Source organism: Triticum aestivum, chromosome 2D (assembly GCF_018294505.1).
Source record: "Triticum aestivum cultivar Chinese Spring chromosome 2D, IWGSC CS RefSeq v2.1, whole genome shotgun sequence".
Taxonomy (NCBI): domain Eukaryota; kingdom Viridiplantae; phylum Streptophyta; class Magnoliopsida; order Poales; family Poaceae; genus Triticum; species Triticum aestivum.
Genome location: NC_057799.1, coordinates 579,933,708 through 579,944,056, shown reverse-complemented (window position 1 = coordinate 579,944,056; position 10,349 = coordinate 579,933,708). Strand labels below are relative to the sequence as shown.

Genomic DNA, 10,349 nt, shown 5'->3' with positions numbered 1-10,349 from the left:
CTCCTGCCGGTTGCCGATAACTTTTACAAAACATGATCATCTCATATAAAAACGTATATCACATCATGTTTTGACCATATCACATCACAACATGCCCTGCAAAAACAAGTTAGACGTCCTCTACTTTGTTGTTGCAAGTTTTACGTGGCTGCTACGGGCTTCTAGCAAGAACCGTTCTTACCTATGCATAAAACCACAACGGTGTTTTCGTCAAGTTTGTTGTTTTAACCTTCTTCAAGGACCGGCCGCAGTCAAATTCGATTCAACTAAAGTAGGAGAAACAGACACCCGCCAGCCACCTTTATGCAAAACTAGTTGCATGTCCGTCGGTGGAACCGGTCTCATGTACGTGGACATGTAAGGTTGATCCGGGCCGCTTGATCTTACAATACCGCTGAATCAAAATAAGACGTTGGTGGTAAGCAGTGTGACTATCACCGCCCACAACTCTTTGTGTTCTACTCGTGCATATCATCTACGCATAGACCTGGCTCATGATGCCACTGTTGGGAAACGTTGCATGGAAAACAAAAAAATTCTACGCACACGCAATTATCTATCCATGGAGATGCATACCAACGAGGGGGAGAGTGTGTCTACGTACCCTCGTAGACCGTAAGAGGAAGTGTTTCTCAACGCGGTTGATGTAGTCGAACTTCTTTGCGCTTCAACCGATCAAGTACCGAACGCACGTCACCTCCGTGTTCTGCACACGTTCAGCTCGGTGACGTCCCTCGCCTTCTTGATCCAGCAAGACGTCGAGGTAGTAGATGAGTTTCATCCACACGACGGCGTGGTGACGGTGATGGTGAAGTGTTCCTAGCAGGGTTTCGCCTAAGCACTATGAAAATATGACCGGGGGTTGTAAACGGTGGAGGGGGGCGCCGTACACGGCTAGGCAATTTTCTGGTGTGTGCTAGGGCACCCCCCCCCCCCACACACACACATATATATAGGTGGGAGGGAGAGGGAAGGCAACCAGGAGGCGCCCAAGTAGGCCGAATCCTACTTGGGGTCTCCCCTTGGCCGACGCCCCCCTACCATATTTGCCGGAGGGCGAAGGAAAGAGGAGGGAGGAGGGAAGGAAGGGGGAGGCCGAATCCCCCTTCCTTTCCCTTCCCCTCTTTCCTTCTCCTCTTGGTTCGACCCATATGGGGGGCGCACCAGCCCCTTGTGGCTGGTGTGTTTCCTTTCTTGGCCCATAAGGCCCATATCTTTTGCCGGGGGTGCCCGAAACCCCTTCCGGTGACCCGATATGTACCCGGTACCTTCCGGAATACTTTCAGTGTCCGAATACTATCGTCCTATATATATTAATCTTTAGCTCTCGACCATTTCGAGACTCCTCGTTATGTCCGTGATATCATCCGGGAGTCCAAACAACATTCGGTTACCAAATCACATAACTCATATAATACTATATCGTCATCAAACGTTAAGCATGCGGACCCTACGGTTTCGGGAACTATGTAGACATGACCGAGACACCTCTCCAGCCAATAACCAATAGCGGAACCTGGATGCCCATATGGGCTCCTACATATTCTACGGAGTTCTTTATCGGTCGAACCATTATGACAACATACGTAATTCCCTTTGTCTATCGGTATGTTACTTGCCCGAGATTCGATTGTCAGTATCTTCATACCTAGTTCAATCTCGTTACCGGCAAGTCTCTGTACTCGTTCCGTAATACATCACCTCATGACTAACTCCTTAGTCATTTGCTTGCAAGTTTATGATGTGTATTACTGAGAGGGCCCAGAGATACCTCTCCGATACTCGGAGTGACGAATCCTAATCTTGATCTATGCCAACTCAACAAACACCTTCGGAGATACCTGTAGAGCATCTTTATAATAACCCAGTTACGTTGTGGCGTTTTATAGCACACAAGGCATTCCTCTGGTATCCTGGAGTTGCATAATCTCATAGTCGAAGGAATATGTATTTGACATGAAGAAAGCAATAGCAATAAAACTGAATGATCATAACGCTAAGCTAACGGATGTGTCTTGTCCATCACATCATTCTCCTAATGATGTGATCCCCTTATGAAATGCTTATTCATGTCCATGGTTAGGAAAACTTAACCATCTTTGATCAACGAGCTAGTGAAGTAGAGGCTCACTGGGGACACGGTGTTTATTTATATATTCACACATGTATTTAGGTTTCCGATCAATACAATTCTAGCATGAAAAATAAAACTTTATCATGAATAAGGAAATATAAAATAACAACTTTATTATTGCCTCTAGGGCATATTTCCTTCAGTATTTTGAACACAAAACTTCTACAATGATTCTCATGTCTTCTTATACACCTACCTCACCAATGCACATCAAAACATTGGACCACATTTGCATGTATTGAGCAAACCATCCAAACCTAACTTTGGACACCATTTATGCCTTTGAACTACAAGTGCTACATGTCTTTTCAATTGGCCTCAAATCTTGGAAGCTCACTCATTTCAGTGTCCAACCATCACCTTCCAAAATTGAAGTCCTTGCACCAACCCTATCTACCTCTACACAACACAAACACTAGGGACGAATATTTTTGTAGCCCCTCTCAATGAACTGCTTCTTCTTCATAAATTGTGTATGTTGCTACCAAAAGAATTAACTTCATAAGAACTTTGCCCCCCTCCATAACCAAACTCGCCACCTCTATGTCTGACAAACACCTACTGCACCAAACTCGTTATCTCTCCCTGCAAATCCTCCAAGTTATCTCTTCTTCTAGCCAACCATGCGCGAGACCTGTTTGCGCAGCCACCTAGTGTCTTGGCCATGCCATTTCAATGGTGACCACCATCCTGGCATGCTAAGACAGTGCTCTGCACAACTCCAGCTCCTGCCCCCTCCTTATATTACCCCTAAATAGATCGCTTCAGTGGCTTCAGAGCGGCTTCAGTGGCTTTAGAGTGGCAGTCGTACGAAACTAAGGCGAGTGATAGGCGCTGGTGCGCCGGCTGAAATTTCGACCAGTCGCACCACGTACGTACGATTCGCTCTGTATTAGCTGCACGATGCCTTCTTCCCCGATGGCTTTGCTAGTTAAAAAAACATGGCACATGTTCATCCCAAGCAGTTCCGTGATCCCCCAACTCACCGACCGTCCATGTCACCGCCGGCCGTGGCCCTTGTCGCCGCCGCCCGCCGCCCTCGACTTCCACCCATCGCTTGGACGTCCTCCTGGCCGCCGGCTCCTCTCCAGCGTCACCATCGCTTATTCCTAGCGTGGCCCACCCCGGTCGCAGCACCCCCGGTCACCTTCGCTCTCACCGGCACTGCAGTATGTAGCTCTCGCCGGCGAAGGTTGCAGCTCCAACAAAGGAGTGCCGCCATTGCATCAATGGTGAGGTGCCAGTTTTAGTTTTTTGTCGCCGGATTGGAGGTTTTCAAAAATAGGGTTGAAGCTTTTCATGTCAACGATTGCAACTTTTCCATTGTGTACTCGCAGGTTGAAGCTTTCTATGAAACCGGTTGAAGCTTTCCAAAATGAGGTTGTTGATTTTGTAGTGGTTGGATGAAACTTCTCTATTCTGCCCTTTGAAGCTTTTTCAAATATGGTTTCAAGCTTTCACATGAACTATTGAAGCTTCTTTTTTCAGTTGTGCGGGGGTTCGTCGAAGCTTTTTCAAACTATAGTTGAAGCTTTCATATGATCGATTATAGCTTTTTTTTCAGTGCATGGTGTCCAGTTGAAGCTTTATATACCGCTGGTTGAAGTTTTTGAATAGAACAGTCGTAGGTTTTTTGGTCATCGGTTGCAACATCTGTGGAGGAGCAAATGCTTCCAATATCGTTTGGGAGAACATAATTACAGCGGCAGGGGGAGGAGGTCGTGCCACTGTGGTTGTAGCATCTCTGGTGGACGGTTCCAGCAGCTCGCGGATGGCATATCCATGGGCGGCTTCCAACTCTGGCTCACCGGTGCGGAAGGAACCCGCAGCCGAGGGGCAGCGAAAGAATTGGATGTGGCGCTGAGGTTGGTGGTATGGACCTGCACGGGATTGGGGCTAGCCGGCGGCAAGATGTGAAGCAAGAAGACGAGGAGCATATCCACCTCCGTGCGTGGACACGGCTGAGAGAGAAGTGGACCCGAAGGAAGAATATAAGGCGGGGGCAGTGGGGTCACGCGAGGCGTACGATGGGCCTCGATCGCGTGGCTCGCGCCGGACTGGCCAGTTTCGGCCGTCGGACCGCATAGAAACGTTTCCCTAAACTAAAACTCGTAGAAAAGGTTGCCAAGTCGGAATGCAACAGCAAGGCGTACGGAAGGAGGCAATTGGAGAAGCTTACGGGCTTACGGCACACCACCCCGAGAATCATACCAGAACCGCGATGATATATAGTACTAGTACATCAGAAGAAAAGGAATACCCGTATGCATCCCGGCCGTGAGTGCCGGAGGAGAGATCGTAGATCGATATCGATTCGATACTTCCCGCGATACCCGCTGCCGGAGGACATATCGTCGGTCGATTCGATACTGGCGGGGATACCTGTTAGGGTCTTTCTACTAATCTCACGAATCACTTACAGATACAAGGATTTGGGTAGCTAGATTACATGAACAAGCAAGAACAAGGGGATTGAGGAGGAGAGCCAGAGGTGGGAGAGGAAGTTGCCGTGCCGTTTCAGTCGTGATCCAACCGGATGACCTGCTCGATCCACCCTTTCAAGTATTTGTAGTCGCTGGCTCCATTGCCTGGATGCTAGGCCCAACCCTCTTATGCTGGCCCACGGCCCACCCGTGGAGGGTTGCTAACACCCGTCCCTCCTTGAAACTCGGCTTGACCCCAAGCCAAAGCTCAGAAGAAGACTGGAAGGCTGACTTGCCAGGATCCCACGGCGCTTGAAGTTCCTTGATCCTGCTAGGATCGCAATGGTAATCTTCATGATAGTAGCCAAGATGGGTGTAGACTCGATCAAAGTAGCAAGCTTGCTTGCCCCGGTTGCCGAAGTAGTCATCATGGCCGATAGCAACCAAGTTGAGGATGACGTCGAGGTAGTAGTTGTGGTCAACAAAGGTGGCGACGACCATGAAGATCCTCCCTTCTTGAAAAATTGCGTGCCCACAGTGAATCCAGAGCTCCACCCCGTCCATGGGCCATGCTACCAACCAGATCCGAGATGTACACGCCGGCAACATTGATAACCATTGGTGTTGTTCCAAACACTGCAAACAAGTAGTCCACCATCTCTCAAAGTTAGTCCGAATTAACGCCATGCATACTGACCATGCTATCATTGGCACGCCCGGCACCCGGACGCTGAACCTTGTGATAAACGAATACCATGCACTGGACTTTTTGATCAGTCCATCTGAACTATCTTGGCAAACTTGGAGCACCCAGCAATGAGCATAGAGATAATACTTCCCATTCGAACCAGGAGGAATCAACAGGCTATTAACATTTCCAAAGCACCAGTGCCCTTGTAAGATGGGCATAACATTGAAAGAAAATTGCAGTCTAAAGCCACCCTGGTCCCGATATTCCCAAACTTCGGCCAATCAGATAGAAGTGAGCTTAGGAAGCCCCGGCAGTGGTCCTCACAGTTTATGCACATAATGAAAGCCTCCAAGGATTTATCAAACCATGAACCTGTTGCTCTCCCCTTCCTTGCCACCAATCGGTGCAGATGAAGAGAGTTAATGGCCCAATTTCCATAATATTGCAGCTCCATTTGCTGCTTCTGTAGAGGTGCCCCGGCCAACGATCCAATGGAATGTGTTTGCACATACACTTGGTTTTCCATTTCACCAAAGTTTACACCGTAAGAGCTCCACCTGGCAACAACATGCAAGTGAAATTCAAACACAAATATGATCTTGTTGCGTAGGGAAACTTCTATGCCACGCACATCGAGCTCCAGGTTGAACAATGATTCGCATGCATGGTCTTCACCACCACAAGGATAAGCATCAATAGTATTACTCGTAATTGCACACCATATATGCTCCACTTGCAAGTTTATTCCCTCTTGACAATGATTAGAATGAGACAACTTCATGTGGTAGACCTGGTTCCTGTGACCTGCATACCTCCGAGTCAAACAGTTTGCTGGCACCGGCAGCCCAAGTAGTGTCACTGGACAGCAGTTAGACAGGTGATAGCATAACCCAGCCAGCTTCCATTGAAACTGATCATAGCAACGGAGAAGAAGGCAGACTGCACTTGTCCGCCAGATAAAGAATGATGTGTTATGCAGCTTACATCCACTCTCACAAGATATAGGAGTAACACTGCACTTTGGCATCTCATTAAAATTTTCCTTCAGCAATTCTGCTAGTTGGTCATCAATACACTCTGGTAATTGCACAACCAACAGTCCCATTGTTCCACTGGTTACTGCACCAATTCGGCTGAATGTGGTCTGTACTAGCCCAGATTGTATTCTCCATTTACACTTCAGTCGCTTGCAACAGATCTCTAGAAGTTGTCTGTAAGAAATATGGTTGTAGCCCCACTCAAAAGCAAGTGCATCAGCATAGTAAGATGTACAACAAACAATCCATGTTGCTGTAACTTAAGATAGACCAAACTACATTGGGCATCTCGCTTATCATCGGATATCTTCCTTACGCGACCGAGCAGATGTAGTGACCAGCCCCAGAGGCCATCTATGAGAAGAAACCCTCCATGGATTGTGAATGGTGCCTCAAGTACAGTAAGGAGTGGTATCAAGGTCAGAGAGGGAACTACAACCATTCCACTGTCATGCACTTGAACACTTAGAAACAGATGCTTCAGGAACTTGTCATCAACAGAAATAGGCACATGGGGGTCCCAATTGGCAACACTGGAACAATCCACATCTGGTGGCTCACCATTTGAAAATGATGGACACGGAATTTGACGTAAATCAACTCCATAGACTAGCCAGTGTACCAACCATTGCCAAGAAATAGACATCCCATGAAACAGACACGAGAGTTTTACCTCTTGACATTGCCTTGTGCATAAACTTTCATTTGGGCTAGGATGAATCACTCTTTCCAAATCACCACGGCCACTCATTAGACACCCATGGTCCCACCAAAAAAATAACCTCAGGTCCGGTGGGTGCGGTGGCACTGTCTGCACCCACGAACGATGCACCGCTGTAGCTGCGAGCCGAATGGGTAGGGTTGTTGACGACAAGTCGATGATGCGACTGTCAGCATGGGTGACCCACTCGGTCGAACAGGTAGTGGGCATGCAGCCAGCAGTCGCTAAGATAACACTGGCCGTGACGGACGCATCAACTTGACCTGAGCATTCTGTCAAACACTTGGTCTGCGCCAGCGCACCGAGTGCAAGGCCGAGAGATGGCTCACTCATTGGTGTTGGCGAGTCCCCTGGACGCGCGGTGAAGGGCGTAGGCGAACCCCAAGCAGCCTTCGACGCCTCTATCCTATCGTCTCCATCGGTGCTGTGGATGAGGCCATCCGTCGAGCAGGTTGTGGGCGTTGGTGCAGCAACGCCCGTGGCGTCAATGTCGAGCCCGGGAAGGACGTCGATGGTGGTCGTTGGGGCGAAGTCGAGGGCGTGCGTGCCCTGTTCGGGGCTGGAGCACGCAGGTGCCAGATCCTTGTCATCGGAGGCGTCCATGGCAAGGAACTGAGAAGAGGTCGAGGTGGTCGCCTGCTCGAGTGCCGGCTTCGAGTTGCCGAACCCGACCGCGACAGCCTCCCTGATGCTCTCCTTCATGCTCTCTCGGAACTCCTTCAGGAGATCCTTCAGGTCCTGCTTGGTCGCCGGCTCCATTGCTCAATCGGGTGGGAGGTGGTGGGAAAAATTTTGGCTCTGAATACCAAGTGTTAGGGTCTCTCTACAGATATCACGAATCACTTACAGATACAAGGATTTGGGTAGCTAGATTACATGAACAAGCAAGAACAAGGAGATTGAGGAGGAGAGCCAGAGGTGGGAGAGGAAGTCGCCGCGCCGTTTCAGTCGTGATCCAACCAGATGACCTGCTCGATCCACCCTTTCAAGTATTTGTAGTCGCTGGCTCCATGGCCTGGATGCTAGGCCCGACCCTCTCATGCCAGCCCACGGCCCACCCGTGGAGGGTTGCTAACAATACCCGCTGCCGCTTTCGTTCGCCATGGCTCACAACGCGGCCGCTGCAGTTGATCCCGGCGAAGGCCTCCGGGCACCCGATACGTCGTCAAGGCACGTCGTGGAGAGCGTGACGCACGATTTCCAGGTGACCAACTATCCGCTACTCGGAGGCATGCGTGTCAGAAAGTACATTAGCTCGAGCACGTTCGCCGTCGGCGGCTACGACTGGAACATCGTGTTCTACCCGGACGGAGACGACGAGGACTGTGCAGGGCACGCGTCGGCCTTCTTGTGTTATCTTAGCCAGGCCAAGGACGAGGTGAGGACAAACTTGACCTTCACCATGCTGAACGATCAAGGCAACGTACAAGCAACCCATCAGGTACCGGAGTTCATCTTTTCTACAGGGGTAGAAAATGATAGCCTGGGATTTCCCAAATTTGTCGAGAAATCGAAGCTGAAATCGTCATCTCGCCTCCTAACGATAAGATGCGTTCTCGCCGTGATCAAAGAACCACCAGCGGAGTGCAAGAGATACCTTATCGTGGACCCTCCACCGGAGCTGTCCGGCCGCCTCCACCGCGCCCTCAAGAACGGGAGAGGCACCGACATCACGCTCCTCGTGGGCGGCAGGGAGTTCAGCGCGCACAGGTTCATGCTTGCCGCACGGTCGCCCGTCTTCGAATCGCTCTTTGGCCCGATGATGGATAAGGACACACGGTGCGTAGAGATTGCCGACATGGAGCCAGCCATCTTCGAGATGCTTCTGCATTACGTCTACACGGATTCACTGCCGCCGTGTGGTGAAGGCGATTACGATGCAGCCACGATGCAGCATTTGCTAGTCGGTGCGGTCCGGTACGGGCTGGACAGGTTGAAGGTGATGTGCGAAAAGAGGTTGTGCAGAAACATCGACGCGAGCACAGTCATGAGCACATTGGCACTAGCAACTCATCACAACTCTGACCAGCTAAAGGATGCATGCCTAGAGTTTATATCGTCGTCGCGGGAAGTCATGGATACAGTCGTGGTAACCGACGGGTTCCAACACCTCATGGCAAATTGCCCCATGCTAGATTTGCCGAAGAACACCGGGGGAAAAGTAACCATCAAGAGTAAGGATGGCAATTTTACCCACGGGTACGGGTACCCGCGGGTACCGTACCCGCATGGGCAGGGTATGGACACACTTTTATACCCATGGGTAGTACCCATACCCTACCCATTAAGTCATGGGTAGGGTACGGGTATAACCTTGTACCCGCGGGTATACCCATACCCTGCCCGTTTGTGAACTAATGGTAAGTTGTCATCAGTTAGTCATTAATTTGTCATGTGACGTGTCTACTCCTATTGAATTAAGAGTATGTTGTGATTTTTAAATTTTGATATATGTCATTTACTCATCTGCATGTTATTGAGCTGAGATAATTGATTTTTTTTGTCAAATATGCTATCAATGAGCATAAAATTGTGAACAACTTATGTACTATTTGTTCTACCCGTTGGGTACCAATGGGTATGGGTACCCGTCGGGTATGGGTATGGGTACCCGTCGGGTATGGGTATGGGTAAAGTTTCATACCCATGGGTACGGGTATGGGTAGAGTTTTGTACCCACTGACTATACGGGTATGGGTATGGTATTGCTCTACCTTGCCCGTACCCTACCCATTGCCATCCTTAATCAAGAGGAAGTAATCCGGGCAAGAGGAGGAGACTTTAATTAAAAAAAATCTGTAAATCGTATATTGTTTGATATTGGTATAATACATTGACGGATGCGGGATAGTGGAGCATTGCGGGGTTTTTTTATTTCCTGGCGTGTCCTATGTGTTGGCAGGCTGTCTGCCTTGGGAATGGAAAGAATTCTAATGAGCTAGGGGACGAATCCGACGATTTTTTTCACGCGATAAATCGTTTTTCTTGCAAAATGCAGATTTCTGGCAGAAATTCCTCCACAAAATTTTCCAGTATGAACACTCGAGCAAATTGCAAAAAAAACACCACAATTGGGGACCCTAATTCAGAAAACGGCCATCATTTGTTTTTTTTTTCAAAAAACCAACAACATTGTGGTGACAGTTTTCAAGAAACGATGATAGCTGGATTAGAGTCGTTTAACTGAAAACCTGACACCTGGGGCCCACTGTCAGGTGCCATGTGTCCTAGGGCCGAGACGGCGCTACTGGTCAACCCCATCTCCCCTACCTTTTCTCCACACGCAGTCGCCAGAGAAGAGGAGCACATCGCGCCTCCATTTAGTGATGGCACCCGCAGGGTT

General features: G+C 49.3%; 1 protein-coding gene across 1 annotated transcript; it reads left to right on the top strand.

Moving 5' to 3' along the window:
- The first annotated feature begins 8,097 nt into the window (after window positions 1–8,097).
- LOC123055967 (BTB/POZ and MATH domain-containing protein 1-like) lies at window positions 8,098–10,090 on the top strand. Its single transcript, XM_044479757.1, has 2 exons — window positions 8,098–9,180; window positions 10,005–10,090. Exons 1-2 carry the CDS (start codon window positions 8,109–8,111, stop codon window positions 10,088–10,090), a joined length of 1,158 nt encoding a protein of 385 aa, XP_044335692.1. The 5' UTR covers window positions 8,098–8,108.
- The last annotated feature ends 259 nt before the right edge of the window (window positions 10,091–10,349 follow it).